Consider the following 22004-nt stretch of genomic DNA (forward strand, 5'->3'; position numbering starts at 1 on the left):
CACATCCCCAGAGCTCACTTAACAGCCGGTTTTAATCATGCAGTTGACACAGAGAAAATAACAAAATGTATTTTTTCAGTGGCAAATTAATTTAGGCTTGAACCTCCTCCTGTAGCTCTATTCTTTTATTTTCTTTCATTCTTTTTTTTTTTTATTTTCTTGTACTGAGATCAGTTAAATGCACTTTTGCGTTTAACAGCAATATTTCTCCAATGCTGCAAAACTTAAAAGTGGCTTAAGTTTATTTTTAAGACTTATTTTTAGTAATCACTGACTTTCAAAATACATAATTTTAAACATTTAAGTGTAGTCTGAGTCCCATGCCCTTTTTTTTTACTGAAAGAACAAACATTCAAAAAATCGAAGAGGGAAAAGAAAGCATTCATTTAGCTAGTATTAAATTGTAGGTGGTCTTTTTACATACAGTTTAACTGTCATTAGCTGTTGAAGACACCAGCCTTAAAATGTTACCTTCATTAGCTCACTTGTAATGTTGCATTCATTATTTTTATATCATAGTCAGAAGAAAAGCTGAAACAAAAATATCTCAAAATTAGAAAAACACAAAAGAAAAAAAAAATGAGGTACTTACGAATGGCTTGTTCTTTTTCTTGTAGAAATCTTTCTAACACAATACGAGCCATCAATGATGGGGCAAAGTCCACCTTATATCAACAAAAATAGAAAGAGAATTTCAGGAGGGAAATGCATTTGACGCACATTTGTCAGCACTGTAATCTCCTTGTAGATTAAAAATAGAGAACAAAAATAGATAAAACAGTAGCTTTTCCCAATTATTAAGCTCAACTATTTGAACCAAATGTGTAGCAGCAATCCACAGTAACCAGTGGAAAACCAAATCAAGTGCACGAAGTACACATATTACTGGTTATTATGTTTGTACATTTTGCATTTGAACCAGTCTTTCTAAAATATGACAGTAAAATCCCTTTTGAAAGGTTATTTGCCAAGGAGAAGAAGGGGTGATCTTTTGCTGTGGATACTCACTAGATGTGGTATCCTTCAAGTGATACCACATATCCTTAATATCAATATCTCCTGCAGATGTATTGGGCTTGCTCAAAATTTCTTTAGGGTTTATATTTTCCTTTTTTACAAAGCTAATCTTCTATTTCAAAAGGAAAATGTATGGTATAGTTCCAACCAAAATTACAATTTTTGGATACCATTACAACACTCCTTCAGTGAATCAGAATTTTAACTATGCAACAGTAAACCTTGCTCACACATTGTCACAGTGAATTTTTCTCGACATGTTTTCAAGTTCAATATTAATACAAAATTTTTATCTTGATTTAGTAACTAGAGAAAAGAAGGTGGCTTCATTTGTGCATACATTTTTTTCCAAATATGTATGTACTTGGATGCCCTTAAATTCCCCAAGTAGAGAGAAATGCTTTCCACAGAGCTGCTTATTTCCAGTAACCCACATCAGAGCTGACACATGAAAAATGGTGAAATTACTGAAGGTAGTCCAGCCTGAATAAGGACTACCTTATTAGTTCAGGTACTTGCATCTCCCTAATTTTCATATTAATCATGTGTCCATCTTTCTTTGAAATAGGGCCATCATGCTTCATGTCAGAAATTCGCATGTAAGTAAAATTCATAGTGCTTCAACTCTCACTTGAAAATATTTGTATGAGGAGAACAGTGACTAATTTTATTATTCCTATCTAAAAAAAATGAGATTTATTTTAGCCCTTTTGCACTACATATACACTATGAAGAAGCTGGTAAATAAAGTTAAAAAAGAATTAAAAATAGTTTCACAAATCCTCAAAAAAACAACCCCAAAATGTAATAATACGGAGCTTTTCCTATTTAACAGAGCTGCTACACACAGTAATGCACCTATGTTATATATTTCTCATCAATTTTTACAGTTTCCACTGATTAAATATATATTGACTCATAAAGTATTACCATTACATCAATTGTCAGCAGATGCAAGAGTATGTCATTTAAATATTAACTATCATATAAAAATGGCAGCTTGATTGTTTGGAAGCAGTAATCTGGTGCTGGTTATTGCCACATTTCCCTAATGCATTAGGCAGCAGTCACAAAATGCATTGCCTTTCTTATATACTTGCTACTATGAAATCAGAAGCACGTAAGTCCTTTGTATATCTCCCCTTTCTCTTAGATTTAACTTTTATTTATTTCTGAACTGCAGATATCTTTGATCTGAATTGCAAAAATGCATTAGTATCATATAAACAAAGATATGCTCACTAGAGTCAGAAATTATATGCCTCATCTCTAAATCAACAGGAAAAAAATATACAAAGAACCAGTAACAGATATATTACTTTGTGCTTGAAATATTTTTATGACAGTTCTTGTATAATATGGGTGCAATATATCATGTGTCATGTTGTTTACCTAAATTCTTAATAAGATTGTACTTATATATGTAAAGGACATTCTATTCTCAGTACTTTAAGGCTTGTTTTTTCCATAAATGGGAAAAAACATATTACCACTACCATACCCCACATATTACCACTAATATGAAATAAATCCTTTATTCTATGTTAACTGTATGATCAAGATATGTGGACACTTCACAGACCACTAAAACCTTCCAGTAATTGATAGGTAATCGCTCATTTGCTGGTTGCAGCGATGTACATGAGAAAGAAACCATTCTTTCTTACTAATGTAACATGCAGAACTTGCTGCTATTGCAACACTTACTGTTTGCAGTGCCGTATCATTTTTAATGCAAACACTCATCTTCTGCCTCCTTCTTACATTTTCTATTAAAATGTAACACAAGACAGCATACATTTGATTCTAGCCCTTTGAGGGTTGCATAAGCAGTTCCAAGGAGTATCAGCTATTGTATTGTTGTTATTATTATTGTAAATAAATATTTTAGAGTATAAGGGTTAGATATTTCATCATTTTTTTTTCTAGGACGCTCACTGCCACTCTTTCAAACTTTTTACATCTTCTTTTAGGTAGTGCTTTAGACAGCAATTTTTAATGCAAATACCACCTTGCATCCCAAGGCAGATTCATATTCTGATTAATAAACACCATCAATAAATTTGTCAAGACTTTAATGGCAACCGTACTGAACTTTTCATACACCAGCTTTTCTAGGAAATGGCTACACTGAGGAATTTATTCTGCTTAATTGCTTTATACTAAGCAGTTTTCATTAGCCATCCTCTAATCCACACAAACAGAGATAAACGAAGTAAGGAAAATGAACTGTCTTAACTCTTCCTATTATTAACAACAAAAGAAATCTTGGATAGGTTTTGTTTTTTTAAAAAAAGGAAGCAAATATGAGTAAAAGTGATGCCACTCCATTCAATCAACGTGGGAATTTTTAGTAAGTTTGTGCATTAAAGGCCTATGGTCTGTCTGAAATTTCCAACAAAATACAAATTCAGAGTTTCTTACACATTCGCCTTGAAGTTAAGAGACTAATTACATTAACTGATTTATTATTTAATGGGCTTTTTTTCTAATTATTGGAAGTACTAACAGACTGGGGAACCATTGTAAATGTCTAATGTGCCTTGAAACCATTTTTTTTAGGTTAATTACATTTCTCACTGAAGTCACTATAGATATGCCCCTTAGGTTTTACACCGGAAGATTGAAGACAAAAGTAAAGATGATTACCTCATTGGCCAGCTCCAGTAACACAGGGGCAGCTGCATTTTTCATCACCCCATTCAGGTACCTAGACAAGACAAAGCCAGGTAATTCTGCAGTGGCAAGTAAAGGCCAGTTTATACATGTCAGTATCCCTTGTGAATCTCTCTCACTTGGGGGAAAATACCCCATATAGAGTACTTAATGGAAAATCTTTTAAGAAATAAGTATTTTAAACAACCACCAACTCTTCAGGATTGTCTCCTTTTCACCTGCAAGATGTATCAATCTCAACTAAGTCACCGGTAAAAAACATAATAAACCAACTTTTTTTTTTTTCTTACTGACATACAAGTAAATTGTGTTTGTACTACTTAAAAAGGCATCGCAGACAAATAAACTTCTATAATTCTCCATAAAGATTTTGGATTCCACATGACCTTCAACTATGATGGCACACTGTATATCTTATTCAATTCACAATTCAATGCACAAAACATAAATTCACAAATTTAATCCAGATTTTATTAATTGGGCAATAGTTTAAATAATAAAGGCTCACTTTAGTGAAATCAGAGTCTAACAATCAAACTAATATTCTAAAGAGAGGAAATATTTAGGTTTGAATACAGGATGATAGAAAGTCATTATGGCAAAAGCTTAATGTTTCCAGTTAAGGGCACTAGACCAATATGGGTACACAGTGATGTTTCTGACCATCGCCTCACACAATATTGCCTTCTTCACTGCTGTTACTTTTACTGTTTGATGTTTTCATTTCAATAATGCCTAAAACCTGTCCTCAGAACTTCATGGGAAGAAGCTATATTATTGGAAGCCACTTTGTCCTTTGCAGCCATGTGGAAAAGAACAATAGTCACCAACATTTGAACCTGCTCATTTACCCTACCTGTACTCATTCAACACATCATTACTGATATCATTAGAAGGCCACAGCCTTTCCAGCTCTATCGTTATCTATCCATCAGAAGCCACTCTTCTGCTCATTAGTTACAGACATTAAAATTCTTTACCATTTTACTTTTCTGTGGAATGGCTGTAATACCTTTACATAAACCTCTTCACAGAGGATTAGAGGTCTTTTTGTTTGCATGTTATCCTGAGGCTTAATGAATAAAGGACATGATAAAAGATTCTTGATGTAAACTATTTCAATTCCAAAGAAAAAAACACAAAGGAAGATGCCTTGTGTATATTTAAACATCCAAAACTTATAATGGAAGAAAAAAAAGGGGAGATCATAAACAAAATACCTATACAGGAAGATTTACTTGAGATTAATGTTCTAAAGCACGCATCTCGTTGATTGAACAGCAAAGCTACAGCCAACAATGCAGTAATTTTCTGTCAGATATTTCTAACACTACTGGCAATTCTGTTATGGACTAACAGGTCTCACATGCTGATGTTCAGAAAAGCTTGCTGATCCTTCTTGCAATTTGCCTTCATGTTTGGCTAAATTTAAGGCTACTAAATCTCAGCAGAGCAGCACAAACTACTCTACTCTACTGCACTTCTGCTTGTTCCCAACAGGGACCACTTGAAATGACTGCCTTCCAAAGCTGGTAGTTTCTGACCCAGGAAAGCAATGGGAGCACAATTGTGTGCTTGTATCTGGGTGGGAACAGGCAGGAGCAAACCACACAGGCAGGGCTTTACAGCAGCACGATGGATGCTACAAAAGAGTAGATGAGAAGACATGTTTGTCATGTTTATGCTTGAAGCACTTCAAACTGGCTTCTGACTCAAGCAGATACCCCTGTAGCTTATGAAACATACTGCACAGTAAATCTACTAAAAGGGGATTGAGATGAGTTTTCTAACTATTATCCTGAACATCTCTGATTTTAAAAAATGTGCATTTTATCTGGCCATATTAATACATTTGCAATATGAAACACCCAGAAATAGCATAAAGAATGATTTTCCCTACCACCACCATATAGCTTCATACATAATGCATTAGTTACGTACTGCTATCATATTCAGACACCATAGAAGGGGACAAGAGACCAAATCCTCCTACCTGAAGTGAGGTAAACTTAATCATACCTACACAGCCTTACTCACATCAATACAACTGCTGCTTTGCATAAAGCAAAATCTGGTCCCATGCTTTGGGTTTAAGTTGTTGGAACCAGTGAGACATCATAAAAGTGATTTAAATGATTTACATGCATTCCGAGAAGAGGTTTATTTACATAGCAGTTACAATTAACATAGGGCACTTAACTGAAACTGTGCTAGTGAAAAAGAACTAAAAATAGTATTGTATATACATGGTTAACACAACAAAATTTTAAGGCAATATTCCTCCTAAACAACAATGAACACTAGGAAAAGTGCAATATGATCCAGCACAATTTTATACAGAACAATAAAACAACTAAGAAAAATCAAAGCCCCAGAACAGCACAATTCACACTAGATATTCTTAACCAGTGTCTGATTATAATCGGGCTGTGCTTAGGTTTTAAATATATGACTCTGTGGAAGCACAGTTAGTTGTTTACAAATGAAGGCTTTTTGTTTATTTTTCTGATTAATACAGATTAATATTAAGTATAAATATCAGACATTTATAATCACAAGTATGAACACACTTGCCATGTGAACTCCTCAGATATGTCAGTCTACAAAGTAATATTTTAATTGTGTATCTTTACCAGTTATCAGTATGCCCTAATTATGTCATTGCAATATTTTTAGTAAAGCCTATAGAAGTAACAGACAAACTATAAGTGGTAGCAAATACAATTTATTAGTTTGAGATGCAAACAATTGTAAAATATTGTAAAATGACATAAAGGTTTTCATCTTCCCTTAACCGCTATTTCTGACACTTCTGTTGATAAAACAGGAGTGATCTAAAAATTAGCGCTTTGACTGGCAATGCACAAATTGAATATGGAACTTTTTGTAATGTAACACAGATGTTGCTTTAAAAGTACAAGCAACTGTGACAGAACAAGCTCCCTTGCTGTAAGGAAGTTCCTATCAATATTAGTCTTGACACAGAAATCCTGTAGTTACAAACTACAGGCAATATACCATACATGCTATCACATACACAGTAAAAAAATATTTGCCTATGCTCACTTAGAGTAAAGGAAATAAACCCTTTCTTAATCAGACTGACCAAAAGCTGAAAAATGTATTTTCACTGAAAAACATTATTATGCGAACCATTCTGTATTCTTTACCTCAAATTTTTAATTTATTTCTATAGAAAAAAGCTAATTTACTCATAATTGCCATAACAATTAGTAGTTATGATGATACCCTTAACCGAGGCAGGGATGTCATACCTTTGGTAGTAAGTTTCAACAGCTTCAGAGGTGTGATGCTTGGCATGTGTTCTTTTGATTTGTTTCTAGAAAAATGAAAAAACAAACAAAGAGTCTTACAAATGTGTCATAGATCAAAACACTGAAATCACGACTGCCCAAGCACATGTTCCTTGGCTACACTTTGATATATAAACTGAACTATGTTTTTAGATTCTGTAAAGAAATGACATTCAATCTACCTATTGAATTCAACGTCTTCAGACTGTACTGCAATGTACCATATATGTAAAAGGCAATAAGGTCACAATAATTGAATCTAAATAAGTTTACTGGAGGCTGCAGAGGGCAAAGAAAAACTTGTTCTCTCTTTCAACCTTTGTATTAATTTTCCCTCAATTCAATTCCATCTAAGTCTGGTGCACTCTAGTTTTACAATTCAATTGGCATTTTTAACCAGGAAGAACATTGCTTAAAAACAACTTATTTGAAAAACTACAAAAAGTAATTCCATAGAGACTTGCCACTTGACTGACACCTGTCATCTCATGATAAATGACTCCATTTTCTGCCTCTCTTGCCTTCTGCCACTCCGGCAATGGTCATTTATCATCATCTCTGTCAGCAATGGAAAGCAGCACTGACAGTGCAAGTCAGCAAACATTTAGCACATGGAACCATGCAACACAGGGAAATTATTATTGTCAGAATAATAATGGTTTAGCATAATTTATTACAGGTCCACCAAATAAGCAAAGGCTAGATGTTATTAGACAGATGGATGGGTAGGCTTGGCAGCCATCCACTGAGACTCAGGCGGTGCTTGATGTGGAAAAGGGAACATCCTCCAAACCAATCAGAAAGCTGGCAGTTCAATTACAAAGAAATAAAGGGACATTCATCATTCAATTAGGCACCTGTCAACTCTCACAAAGGAGAAAACTTCTAACCTGGTACTCCTGGGAGAAGATGCTCAGCAGAGTGGACTGCGATTGACTGGAACAAATAAAAGAAGGACAAAGTTAATTACTGGAGTGCACTGCAAAGAAACAAAAGAGAAGGGAGCTTCAAAGGTAGGCCTGCTGCCCTGTAATCTAACAGAACATGAAAACAAGTGTGGAAAAGTTGTTCCAGATGAACACCTCAGACAAAGGCTTCCTGCTGCTAGGTCAAGGAGAGAGCGTACGAGGGAGGGGAGCAAAATATAGCAAGAGTTTCAAAGCAAATGAGCATACTGTTTGGGTGATTCCTTTTTCAGCTTCAGAACCCACAAAGTCCTATCAGGAGCAGGTAGCTGAGTTAAAAGGGAACAGGCAAAAAGGAAAACAAAGCAAAATTTCCATTAATAATTGACGGAGTTAAATTCCGTCAGCAGTTGGGAACATGCCGCTTGTTCATTGGGAACATATTGAAATTCATTTTGTTAGCAGCAAGGGAACCTCTTCAGTAGCTGTCTCATATTCAGGTTAAAAACTTTCCCCGCTGTCAGAAGTAGCATATGGGACCACTGGAACATTCCCACTGAAACTGATGTGCTTTGAAAATAGAAACTCTCACAGCAGGAAGCTGAGATTCCCCGGAGTCGGTCATTTCCAAAAGCTGCCATAAGCTTCATTCATCTAAGGCTCCACTCAATGTCAAACACCTGGCAATGAAGCAACCTGGAAAGCATTCTTCCCGAGTGGGAATTTTTCTCTCTGAATTGTTAATATTTAGAAATGGGACAAGATTTTTTTTTTCCCTCTGAAAGGCAATCAATACCACACCGCTACTGTTTTCAATTGTCCTCTGTGGATATATCTACCTCATCACATCCTGAATACAATTAATTACTCCTGATATATTTTCCTACTACATCCAACTTGAACAAATTATAGTCTCAATAAATCAAGTTTTATGGTACAGCAAGGCACTATGAATAATTAACTTTTTTCCTTTCGTGAACTTACCTACTGCAGCATAGCACAGGTAGTTCAAACATTGAGCAATGTCTAAAGTCTTGCTCTCCTGCCCAATTCCTTGTATGTGAATTTAACACCTGTATCACACCATACATACATTGAACGTAAATGTTCTCTCCTTCTCCTTGCAATTTTCACCCCACAGAAATACTAATTTAAGATAAGGAAGTCTTACTCCTATTTTCAAAAGGGAAAACTGTGGCACTAAATGGTTTGTTTGGGTATAAACATTCAGTATGTCTATGCAGCACAATATAAAAAGTTACCTCTAAACTGAACAGCTGAAGCATTAGGAACAAAGCGACTAGATCAATGCAATGCGATATAAAATGCTTACTGGTTTGCCTTTTTCCTTTCTGTGCTTCCAGAATCTTTGCCATGACTATTTTGCGCTTGTCTGCCCAGCAAAACACCTGTGTGACAGCAGTAAGCTGAGACTTGATCTCTGGTATTTTACATATGAGAACTTTCACCCAGAGCACTCACTAACGGAATGTTAAAATTGTAGAAAAACGACAGCAACATAAAGTAATGAAATCCATAAAGTAAAGAAATGATCTATGAAATCCATGGATTACAGCAAAAATAATGACAATATATTCAAGAACTTTAATATTCTTAAATATACATCATTTGACACAGAGATTGGGAGATATGTACCACAATGCCTCCCCGAAAATTGCGCCATCCAATTATGGTAACCTTCAACATGTACACGTAGTCGTTAGGTGAACAAAGGAATGAAATTAAGATTATATACTTACGCAGGCTATATACATATGCAAAGCTAAGGTATTTCAAGTTGATTTATTAAAAAAAAACCAACCCTGCAGGCTATAAATTAAGTTGGATACATATGGCCCCCTAATGGCTCTCCACGTAACTATTATTATCTGGCAGATTTACATGGTTGTAATGGTAGAACTGAAACCAGAGCAAAGATGTGGGAAAAAAACACAAACCAAAACAGGACAGTATTTAACCGAATTTCTGGTTTGAGTTCTTCACATTGAGAGACCAATTTTTGTATTTTTAGGCTACTCCTAGTACGATTTCTATTATATTTCCTATTATACCCATTGACATATCAACAAGAATTAACACCATTATCCCTCTCTTCACACCTGGATTCTTGTCCATTTCAGTTGTTCCCTTGGTGTCCCTGGATTTTGTTCTTCACTTTCATCCAACGATCCCCTCCTTTGCTTCCAACTGTTCGGATTATTTAGGACTTAGCATGAACACGAAAAAATTCAGTCCAATAACTGAATAAGTTCGGTATATACTGGATTGCAGTACAAAAAATTGTGACCGTGACAAAGAGAATTATTTCAATAGTACCATACAAAGAATTTCAAGCCTTACTACCAGAAGATCTTTCTCCTTCCCCAGAAGTGGATCTGTATTTTCACAGGGCTGATTCCGTGTTTCTTCTGGTTAACATAGTTCCCCTCTTAAACACTAAATCACTTACCTGCCACTCAGCGTCTCCTTGCCACAATTCCATTGCTACGACTTCCTGGCAAAATGAAATAGCTCCTCAAAACACAGCTGGAGCATCTATTGCAAGATGCCATTGACAGAAAACTGAAACATCATGGTATTGGAAAGCACTGAAAAAGACAGTACTGACTGCTTGGAGAGGAGACAGAAGTCACGCACATGCATTTGCACTGCAAGACAGCACGATCACAACTGCTGATCCTGGCAGCAGGGGCACTGCCATGTAAGTTGTCATTACTTCTACAGGAGCAGCCAAATTCCTAGGGCTCCATCCCTCCTCTGATGCTTCTACACAGGATTTCAAAGCAGTAAATGAGTAGACAAATTAACATAACCCTGAAAATATCTTTTATCCAAAATAACATGTCAGTGCTACATTATTGCATCGTATTGAATAAACTTTATAGTAAGCCTCACGGCTTACTGGAAGGCTTAGGGATATAGACATGTTTGTGTTGAGCAAACTGTTTTGTCAAGAACCATCTGTAGAGCCACATTACAGATTTGCTGATTTTCTAAAACAAACAAACAAACAAACACCCCCAAACCCATAATTCCAAGTACTACCTAATTTAAATAATCAATAAATTAACTTGTTATGTGTCCTGCAGAACGAAATCTATCTTCCAGGAAAACAAGCAAACTTTCCTCCCAAGTTCTGTAGCAGCCACTCTCATGGCAACATTTTCTTCTGAAATTCCAGATGTTAATGCATCTGACTCCCAGAGTTAAAAGCAACCAGCCTCACTCTTCAAATATCCTCTTTTTCATGTACACCAGCATTCATAACAAACCAATTTACCATTTGTTACTCTGTGTTGATGTCGGTGGCATACTTCCACCTGATTGCTTGATCAGTGTGCTCTTGTCAATACATAAATAGATTTAGGCAGAAAACTGTGAAATCTAAAATCTCCTACAAAACGCCCATTTTTAAAAAATAAAATAACTTTAATTTAAAAAAACCGAAATGTCTCTTCTAGGTTGCAAATGATCCAAAGATATAATATGCTTATCATAAAAAAAGCCCCAAGTACTACAGGTACCAAAGTCCATCCACATTTAGGATGAGATGCCTAAGTGAGACCATAACACAGAACACGAGATAAGACAGATTACCTCTAAGAAGAGATCAGTCTACCACTGAAAAAAGAATACATCTATTGGTAATTTAATGTGTAAGAACCATTCTTTTTTAATGAATCCCAGAATTTGGTAGAGGAAGAATGCTACCATCTCCAGAGAGTATTTCAGAAATGTTTTGGTTTACAATGAGTATTTCTATACAAACTAGCAACAGATAATATGCTGTTGCAGATCAGTGCTTCCTAACTAGATCTGATAGCAAACTCTGTCCAAAAAGTAGCTGGTAAGGATGAAAATAATTTAACTGCATCAGATCATCTCAACAAAGCAGGCTTGCAGATCTCACCAAGATTTGGTGTCCTGTCCAACTTCATGCTTGCTATTTACTACAGCCTCATCAGAAGAAAATCCAAATATGACAAATTCTGCAAATATAATACTATCAGCCCTTGCAAATGTTAATAATTAATTCTTTAGGGATAAGATTAAACTTACACTTTTTTCCTTTATCTTCTGAGATTACTGAAAACATAACATTTTAAGTAAAAAAACAAGTTTCCACTTGTTTCATCTATTCGCTTTAAAGTGAGTTTCCTTTCCCTCATCTTTACCTCCACATTTTTGGCCTAAATGATAATAGAAATACTAAAAAATCAACTTTACATATAATGTATTTTACCACAGAACAAAGAAAGAGTATCTAGAGAGATCTGTGACAAAAAACAAAAAACAAAAAAAAGGAGTAAATAGGAACTGCACTATTTAATCCAATAACTATTCATACAAGTGTAGACAAGCAAGGGGAAAGCAAAGTCCATCATGAGACAAATATATATTACATATATACAATAGCCCTTATTTTTTTTTAAACAAATGAAATCTACAAAGAACACTGCTTTGTTGCTTCCCTTTCACAAAATGGAACATTCCATCTCATTATTATGATAAATATATTGGTTAAAAATCTGAGTGTGGGGGCAGGAGCTGTATTTCCAAAATTCAGAAGCTGTCATAAGTGAAATCCCAAAGCAGCAGTGTCAAACCTTCTCCTGGAAGTGCATCCAACACTCTGCACTTAGCTACTGTAGGAATTCAGGTAGGGGAAGAAATAGTTCTTTCCTTCTGCAGTCTCACAGTGTATGTATGTAGTGCTAGTCATATCCCTTCATGAGACGTTCTGAAGCAGACAGCAAGACTCTCTCTAATAACTGGAAAAGAACTTCCCCTTTCATGTTTAGTAAGGTTTCAAATATTTTTACTAATGCAATATTGAGCTTTAAAATAAAACTTAGGGCTAGAATTGCATGCTGCTGCCTTGCTGGATTAATAATCTATGTGAGGAAAGAAATACATACCTTTCATGAATTTAAATGACTGCGGGTGGAAGAGGAATCCTTCTCACAGCTATCGTGAAATTCCAGAATGTATGTCTAAAATACATTTTGCCTGTTACATTATCAAAGACATGAATGAAACCCAAACAGTCTTTTAATTCTCATCTTCTGTACTGTAAATGTTCCGGAACAGGGACTCCTAAAGAAGGCAATGTTTCTATACTGCTTATCACATGCTAACCAGTCCACTCTTATTTCTAAAAACTCTGTCAATAATGGATTTCAAACAGATCCAGCAGCATCAGTTCAAATGCATAACACATGCATGGATATGTAAAGCCTCTGTAGCTTCCCAGAACCGGAGGCTGTGGGCTAACCAGCACCACAGTTATACCTGTAAAGGAACTAAAGCCAGCCTGATGGTGAACTTCCCACCTGAGAGGAGGTGACAACCGCTAGATTATCAGAATTTCCTCTATGTGTCAGGATTGTCAGGACAGGAAAAAGGCCTCTTAGCAGTCAGGATGGTTCCACACAAGGATGCAGGAAGGCTCAGCAACAACAAAGGCCTACTAAGGCTTGGGAACCACTACGCTTACGCGCATGCAAACACTGAAGAACACGGACCAAGGGAGGGGGATTCACTGACCTCGAGAATAGTTATGGCTTTAACCTCTCTTTATGGCAGCTTTTAATACTAAAATGTTTCCTAAAGTTTGAATATGCTTGTGGTCACTTCTCTCAATGAAAATTCTGTAAAAGCTGATTATTCTGTCTGTACACAGTTGTACTTTATCATTCACAAATCTAACACTGATTTATTGGAAGTCAGTGAATTACCAATTTAAGCTAATCAATACACACACACACACACATATGTATATATATATACACGTCTGTGTGTCAATATACCTGTTCAAATCAATGTATGAGTTTGAATTGGAGTAAATAAGCGACACAAAAGTACCTAAGTCTTTAGTTCCAACACAGTGGGTTCTGTAAAGTGGTTGCCTTCCAATGTCACAGGTCTCCAGCTACACCGCTTCAAGTCTGCGATACAAAAGCAGTTTTATTATCTCTATTTAAGAAGCCTTCTGTACAATGAAACATTATCAGTAGCTACTACTTTGAGAACTACAAAGTCAATACTGTGCTGTTGGGTAAATACTCTCATTACAAATATATTAATACTATAAAAATTCAATACATATGTACATATGACAAGAAGTACCTGCTGATATGCTCATCTTAGACTTAATACCATCACATTTAAAATCAAGATAAAATTCAAGCTCATCTGGAGAACTATAGCACTAAACAATTTTGAAATTCTTCAACATCTTGTTCAATAAATGGTACATTTCAACTCAAAAGATTTAAATACAAATCACTTACTAAAAATTGGTTTTGCATCAAACTCAGTTTCCAGCCTTTGCAAGCATAAAAAATAAAAAGCAAAAGCAAAGAGTTTGAGGAAAAAGATATCCTGCATTGCAGGCTTACACTATCCAATGATAATAAAAAGGTTAAATGCAGGCACTTGCATACAACTTTGCTGCCTATAGCCAGGGTTATGAGAATAACTGTATGACAAAGCTCCAAGAAGGCTACTTGAGAAGAGTCATCACTTCTGTGACCTTGACACTGGTTGGTCCTGCAACTTTTATACAATTTAGTGATGTGCGAGAACAGATGATAGTGCAATACATAGAAATGGCAGCATTTAAAATTCATAGTAGCATACGGCCATTACTTTTCCCACTGGGCCACTTGAACTTTAATAATGTCTGACCTAGTTGGCCAATAAGTTCTAGCAGCAGACAGAGGAAAATTGCCAGTATTAGATACTGTTTGAATGATTTTTCATTTAGAAAGACTTAGAAGTTCCTTTAAGAACAGGGCACCAATTCTTCCTGTAGACACCTCAATTTTTGATGTCTGTTGTAACAGCCAATATATTTTAAAACAACTTCAGACTACGAACAATCTGTATCAGATGTGAAAAGAAAAATGCAGAAGTAAATACAAATTATCAGAACAGACAATGATCACAAAATAACGGTGGCTCTTCTCAGAGATAAATTTCACCTTCTCTCACCCACACCACAAAAATCTAACTTTTTGCAGCAGCGATACAAGGATGACTCAAAATATGCCATACTCAAATGATTATGAAGTATTTCTCATCCAGCCCCCAAAACAGACGGAGAAGTCAGAATATAGAGGCTATTATTTCCATTCACTTATATACGCTTATGATGAGAAAAACAATATTAGGCTTTCATAGTGTATAAACGCTGCCAGACACTAGGGTTAAAAATGGAACTCTGAAAACACATGAACAGAAGAGTGGTATTTCCAAATGAAAAGAAACTACTTTTGGGTCTTATTATCTTAGTAAGGAAGTACAAAAAATAGATAGTAATTTGCCTGAGATATTGTTCTGATATTTTTTCTTTCCAGAGTTAAGCAGCAGAGGGCTTGTTGCATCAATGTTTGAAACCTACTTAAATGCCAAACCCACAAAGAGACCTTTGTGAGTAAACACTCTTTCACTAATGTTTCAAGCAAAGTGACTTCCATAAAAACATAAAAGTATTTTGTAAGGTTCAATTTTAAAGCTGAAAAATATTTTCAGATGCAGTACAGAACCAAAACATACTGACAACACAGGCTTAAAAAAATCAAGTGTCAGTGCTAAAACATGGAATTCAAACTCCCAAGTATTCTGACATCAGGTTTCAATGATGATTGAGTCTTTTCACCTTACACACACCAGAACTTCTCTGATATCCTTTGATCATCTTATCAGGGAGTCCACTGACAAAAGAAACTGATAGGAGTCAAACAGGGTTTGTGTCTCACACACATCTTGATAATCATATTACTTGTCCTTCACATCTCCATCTCCTGGTATTCCCTAAAATTCTCCTTTTAACTCTACCATCAACATTTCTCAAAAAATTAAATAAAAAAGCAAAGCTTGAGACCAACATAAGCCAACGATTTGCTATGTATGTCCTTGTCCTCAACTACTCAAAGTTACTTAGCAAGGAGAAAAGTTTCTCAATATCCAGGAAAGAACCAGTGAACACATCCCAAAGCAGAGGCAAAGAGCGGCACACCAGAGACTGAGAGAAAACAGTGAAGCCTCTGCAAATTGCTTGCTTGCATTTTACTGTACATCATCCACACTTTATTTCAACCTACTTCACATAAGATTACACAGAAAACACGTTTGCAAGGTTTGAACTCTTTCTCTTAGTACCACAATCTAACTGTTGAACCATTAGACAAAAATACACAAAAGTTGTAGTTATCTGATGACAGTTGTGTAAAGAAAGATGCTCCCAGGCTGCAACAGCAATGTACCGCAACAAGCAGTTAAGACAAAGAAACTACAATTTAAACCAAGGATTTATCCGTCACCTTTACTGTCTGCTCTCTTGGTAGGGACAACGCCCATACACTGAAAAAACATTCACCTAGTAGGCAATTACTAGAAGTAAATATTTGATATATTCATTTTGTGTTCACCTTCTTTGTTCTCTTTGGATAATTCTATCATATTACTTCCTCTTCCCTCCAGTAAAAGAATCAGATTACAGAACATCTTGTCAAGAGAAATGTTTCAGACTCCAATCTTAAATTTCCTGATTGCAGAGAAAGGGGGAAACCATTCTACTTTATACATTTTTTTCTTTAAACCTGTATTGTCCTCTATAAACTTGATGCTTAAATTTAATCTTGGAAGACTATTTTTACAAGTGAATGGCAATTTGAAGATATTTAGACTGTTCATTTTACATTAAAAAATGAGTCTGTAGGTAAAAAGCATATCTGTGCCAGTTCAAAACTAAATAAATTGCCAAACACCCTTAAACAATTTGCTCCTAAAAGTATATAATCAAATTTAGAAAACTATAAATTATATTTAAATTTATTATTTACAAGCAATTAATTACGAAGACAGCCAGGTGGCTTTCATTACATAAATTACTGTTAATGACACTTGTCTCGTGCTGCTACTGTATTTAGCATTTGCATGCATCACATGTCAAGCACACATATTGTTGCATAGCTATCTCCAGGGCAAAAAGTGAACACCTTGAGTCAAAAAGCCTTCCAGTAATCCAATCAAAATTGTTAATTCCTTAAACAAGTCAGGATCTTACAAATGTTTCCCATAAAGGATATAACAAAGAATTTTAGCTCTAACAAGCATGGATAATACAGAAGAGTAGTTCTAAGTAAATTCCAGTTTTGGGAATGATACAAATTTAAGGCAAGAAATGAATCCATTTCTAGCAAGTCCCCTTGAGATTTTTAGGCTTAAGCCTTAAACAGGGTTCATATTTTAAAAGTTTATAATTTGAAAGCTACTCATAAAAGAAAAAAAAAAAGGAGAATAATTCTTATCCATCTAGAAAGTCTATTTTCAGCCCAAGGATTATATTATGTTGGTGGAAAAGAAATTGCAGTTTTTGTATTGTTGAAAATTGACATCTGATATTGGAATACATTCTTAAATAAATGTTATGTTATACATAGTTTCAATGCACTTTTCTCACTACATTTTTTTGCTACTGACTCATTACTTGCTGTTTATTTTGTGTTTAATTTAAACTATGGAAATGACATTAGACAAAAAGCAAATTCAAGCAATTTTCTTATTCAAGTTCAAAATGGGTCATAAAGCGGCAGAGACAACTCGCAACATCAACAACACATGAGGCCCAGGAACTGCTAACGAACGTACAGTGTAGTGGTGGCTCAAGAAGCTTCACAAAGGAGATGCGGGTCTTGAAGAGGAGGAGCATAGTGGTCAGCGGTCGGAAGTTGGCAACGACCAACTGAGAATAATCATCAAAGCTGATCCTCTTACAACTACACAAGAAGTTGCCGAAGAACTCAATGTCGACCGTTCTACCATCATTCGGCATTTGAAGCAAACTGGAAATGTGAAAAAGCTCAATAAGTGGGTGCCTCATGAGCTGACCAAAAATAATAAAAAAAAATCATCATATGGAAGTGTTGTCTTCTTCCAGGCAACAACAACAAACTATTTCTTGATCAGATTGTAATGTGTGATGAAAAGTGGATTTTACATGGCAACTGGCGATGACCAGCTCTGTGGCTGGACTGAGGAGAACCTTCAAAGTACCAAAGCCAAACTTGTACCAAAAAAAGGTCACAGTCACTATTTGGTGGTCTGCTGCCACTCTGATTCACTACAGCTTTCTAAATCCTGCTCAGCAAATCGATGAGATGCACTGAAAACTGCAACACCTACAGCCAACATTGGTTAATAGAAAGGGCCCAAAAAATGCTTCAAAAGTGGAACAAATTGGGCAATGAAGTTTTGCCTCATCTGTCATATTCACCTGACCTCTTGCCAAATGACTACCTCTTCTTCAAGCATCTCAACAACTTAGTGCAGGGAAAAGGGTTCCACAACCAGCAGGATGCAGAAAATGCTTTCCAAGAGCTTGTCAAATCCCAAAGCACAGATTTTTATGCTACAGGAATACACAAGCTTATTTCTTGTTGGTAAGAATGTGTTGATTGTAATGGTTCCTATTTTGATTAATAAAGTTGTGTTTGAGCCTACTTATAATGATTTAAAATCCATGGTCCAAAACTGCAATTACTTTTGCACCAACCAGCAGCTTACCGTGTCATGAAGGGAATAAACTAATTTAATTCCGCTACTTACTTCTCATTGGAAATACGGCAGAAACCTACTAAGACAGAAACTCAGCTGTTCCTTTTTATTAGTGGTCTTCCAGTACTCTTTTTTTAAAAAGCTGTCTACCTACAATGGGCAGGCAATAGGAAGGGAACATCTGACAAGAGGTTATCACAATATTAAATTATTCTACCCTAAAACTTATCTAACCTTCTTTTCCACTCCTACCAACAAGATTTTTCTTTCCCATCCTCCTCTCTACAAAGGATTTGTTTTCTGGTATTCTTTGCACTGCTCTGAAAATGCATACAATGACTATATACTTTGCATCCTGCAGTGTTGCATAAAATGTTGAGTTTTCAGGAGAACTCTGATTTTGATGTAGTAACTCAACAGAATCATCTCCAATGTAAACAATCAATAGTTTCACCATATAGCATCACCTTCATTAAACACCAAAACCTGGGCAGTCTCAGTTGACCGGTCCTGGAAGCCTTGGTAAAAAATGTGGAAACCAAGGAAGAAGGAAAACTAGTTCAAAATCAAACATTTGTTCTATGTTAAAATAAACTGAAGATGACCTCAACATGCTTCAAGTCATATGGCATGACTCACCGACACTTCTTAAATTTCTGGGAGTTGCCAAAAACATAATAAAAATATACATTGCCATCTTTACACTAAGCACATAAGGATTAGACTATGAAGAAAAAAAAATCCAGACGTGTGTCACCAAACTTACTGGAATTCAGTGAAATTTGAGTGTTAACATTCTTCAGGCAGCTTTCAAATAGGCCTCTCACAAAGTATCCCAACCCTATCGTTTCCCATTTTAAAGTCTTTGTATATTATACTAAAGTGTCACAGTGCCTTTTTCTCCTTCAGGTTATTTTTTATTTGTTCTTCACTTTTAAATATCAGGTCTTTGTATGCCACCTAACTTCTAAGTGTAGCAAATTAGTAGAACTAGGACATCAGAAGACAGTGGAAATTGAGGAACTGGAGAAAAAATATTCTGAACTGGACTGTTTATATTTCTGCATGTTAGACAGTAACTAACAACTTCTCTGGTATATTCTTATAAAAGACTCTGTATTCTTACAAAAGAGTCAGTCACCCCCTTCACTTTTAATTAAAGGGCACCTGAACATGTTACCCAATCAAAAATGGGGATGTTGAGATCTAGTTTATAGAAACCAAAAGATTTAGAGGAAACAAAGGGGCTAAGACATAAATTAATACTAATTCAGGGTGGATAAACTTGGTTTTCAAACTTCTCCTTTTAAGAATACGTAAAAGTTTCTCCTGTGAGCTTTCATTTAGACATAATTTCTCCTTCCCCACAACAGTAGAGTTTTAAGGCCAAGAACAGAAAAAATGGCATGAACATAATTTTTAGCATGGCAGATATGCAAATACTTTTTTCTCTCAGCACCCTAAAGTATTTTGTTAACATACCACTTTCCACTAAACCAACTGCCAACAAACCTTAAAGTTATGGCTGTTCAAATATATAATCTGTTACCTGGACCAACAAAAAAAAAAAAAAAAAAAAAAAAAAAAAAAAAAAAAGAAAAAAAATAGAAAAAAAGGCAGAAGGCCTCTCTAGCCACCTAATCACCATATCAATGACACATGCCACAACAGAGAGGCACTAGTTTATTTGATTGATCATGGTAGATAAACTCCAAATAACAGAGAAATTAACAAATGCTTGACATTTGCTCAACATCCATTATTCTGACACTGCTTTCAGGATTTCAAAGCCTGGGAGTATGCTTAATCAACATTCATATTCCCTAGTGAGCTACAGGCACCATATTGTGCCCCGCCTTAGTACTGATGAAAACTGCATATTGGCCATTTCCAAAATGTTCTGGGACTCCACACAGGGCCCCTTCTCTCCCTTGTTCCTGTTCTGCAGTTTTCTTTTAAACACTTCCAAGACAAAAGCATCTGCCAGTTTTTCTCTCTGGGGATGTATGCAAAATGAACTTAACAGTTTTAAGGCAGGAGAAACCCTCACATCTAAATTCATTCATAGGACAGAAAAGGGCCTAAGAGGCCTCTCTAGGGACAAAACCCTGCTGAAATTTTCCCCGAGAACAGTGGGAGCTTTATAAAATCTAAGTCCAGACAATTTCCAATTCAAATGCCCAGCATAGCATGACCTTTGTCAGATCTCTGAGCCCTAGATGCACCCACTATTTTTTTATTCTAACCAGCACAGACATTAGACAGGGCACTACTGCTAAGCAGGAGGTTGAATATTTGCATGCTCTTCTATTGTGAAAATGTTACAGTGACAGCACTGTGTCGAATTCTTTTCCCCCTAGAACTTTAACTCCATAGGAGAGGCATAGCTGACAGATGACTCTCCCAACATCTGTGTTATGTACACGGCACAGCTGAGGAACCTTGGATCACTGTCACGGCTTCTCGGAGATATACTACACCTTTCTTACATCTACCCGTGATCAAAAAAGTAAAATAAAAGTCTGAAAACGACGGTTTTTAAAATGAAAAGTAAATATGGCAAGAAAGATTAACATAATTTAATCATTAAGCTGTTCACATAGCAGCTCACCATATGTTGTATAAATGTCCTATACAAAATAATTTATCAGACCTGACACGTTGCACATCATATTGTATTACTTAATATGCTTACTAAAATTTCATGGATCAAGCGCCACTTCTGAAAGCATACAGAAAGCTCTGCAAAATAATTCTTCATCTTCCATGATTTATTTTGATTACCTTTTACAGCTATGTGATAAAGTGGAACTTGCAAAATTACGAGGTTAAGGTTTACACAGCTCTTGCTTCATATACTAAAATATAACAAATGGCTCCACGTCTATATACCATTTTATTCACATTTAATATTCAGAAGCACATGAAACTAAGTACGTTGCTTTCCACTGCATATTTTAATAATTTTAACTGGCTATTTCAGTAAACATCCTGATCCCCTAATGCAAAGTTCCATTGATATATAAATGTATATCCTTGATGATGAGACTAGAGAGCTAAGAATTAGAAAATAAACTAAAGCAAACAGTTAACGTGTGATACATGTTGACCACCCCTAGCCTGTCTACATAGAAATAAATTAATTTCTACACAGTAGCTGAAACATTTGAATAATATTTTTAAATTATTTATATTTAAAATGTCAGAATGGCAAGAATCTACTCCCAGATACATGGACAAAATTCTCTCTCCAGAAACCTCAAAACCACAAAAACAATCATGTATAAGAATGATTGCCTGTCACTGGCAATGTCTGTATCTAAATACTAAATTAAAGCAAAAAGTGTAAGCAGGAAGCTTGTGGATGATAGTTGTTGGGTAACCGACGGGATTTCTTTGGAGAAGTACTCTCCACACTGAGAGGGCATAACAAACAGATAGATACGGCTAGAAAAATATTTAGACTGAAACCATGCATTTATTCCATAAAGGACCATTTTCCTTTCTC

At 35.6% G+C, this 22004-nt stretch overlaps 1 protein-coding gene across 6 annotated transcripts in view; it reads right to left on the reverse strand.

Annotated features, from left to right (window-relative positions):
* CDIN1 (CDAN1 interacting nuclease 1) overlaps positions 1–22004 on the reverse strand; it is a 124317-nt gene that overhangs the window by 91404 nt on the left and 10909 nt on the right. For 5 of the 6 annotated variants that reach the window (XM_065839501.2, XM_065839496.2, XM_065839497.2 and 2 more), the window contains exons 2-5: positions 7898–7943; positions 6969–7033; positions 3667–3727; positions 593–665 (exon numbers count right to left, since the gene is read on the reverse strand). In XM_065839501.2, the coding sequence (XP_065695573.1) occupies positions 593–665; positions 3667–3727; positions 6969–7033; positions 7898–7943 (245 nt within the window). Of the gene's footprint in view, positions 1–592; positions 666–3666; positions 3728–6968; positions 7034–7897; positions 7944–13798; positions 13855–22004 lie in introns of those variants that run through there. The other variant, XM_071809351.1, reaches the window with a different exon arrangement.

This window comes from Patagioenas fasciata, chromosome 5, assembly GCF_037038585.1.
Source record: "Patagioenas fasciata isolate bPatFas1 chromosome 5, bPatFas1.hap1, whole genome shotgun sequence".
Lineage (NCBI taxonomy): Eukaryota > Metazoa > Chordata > Aves > Columbiformes > Columbidae > Patagioenas > Patagioenas fasciata.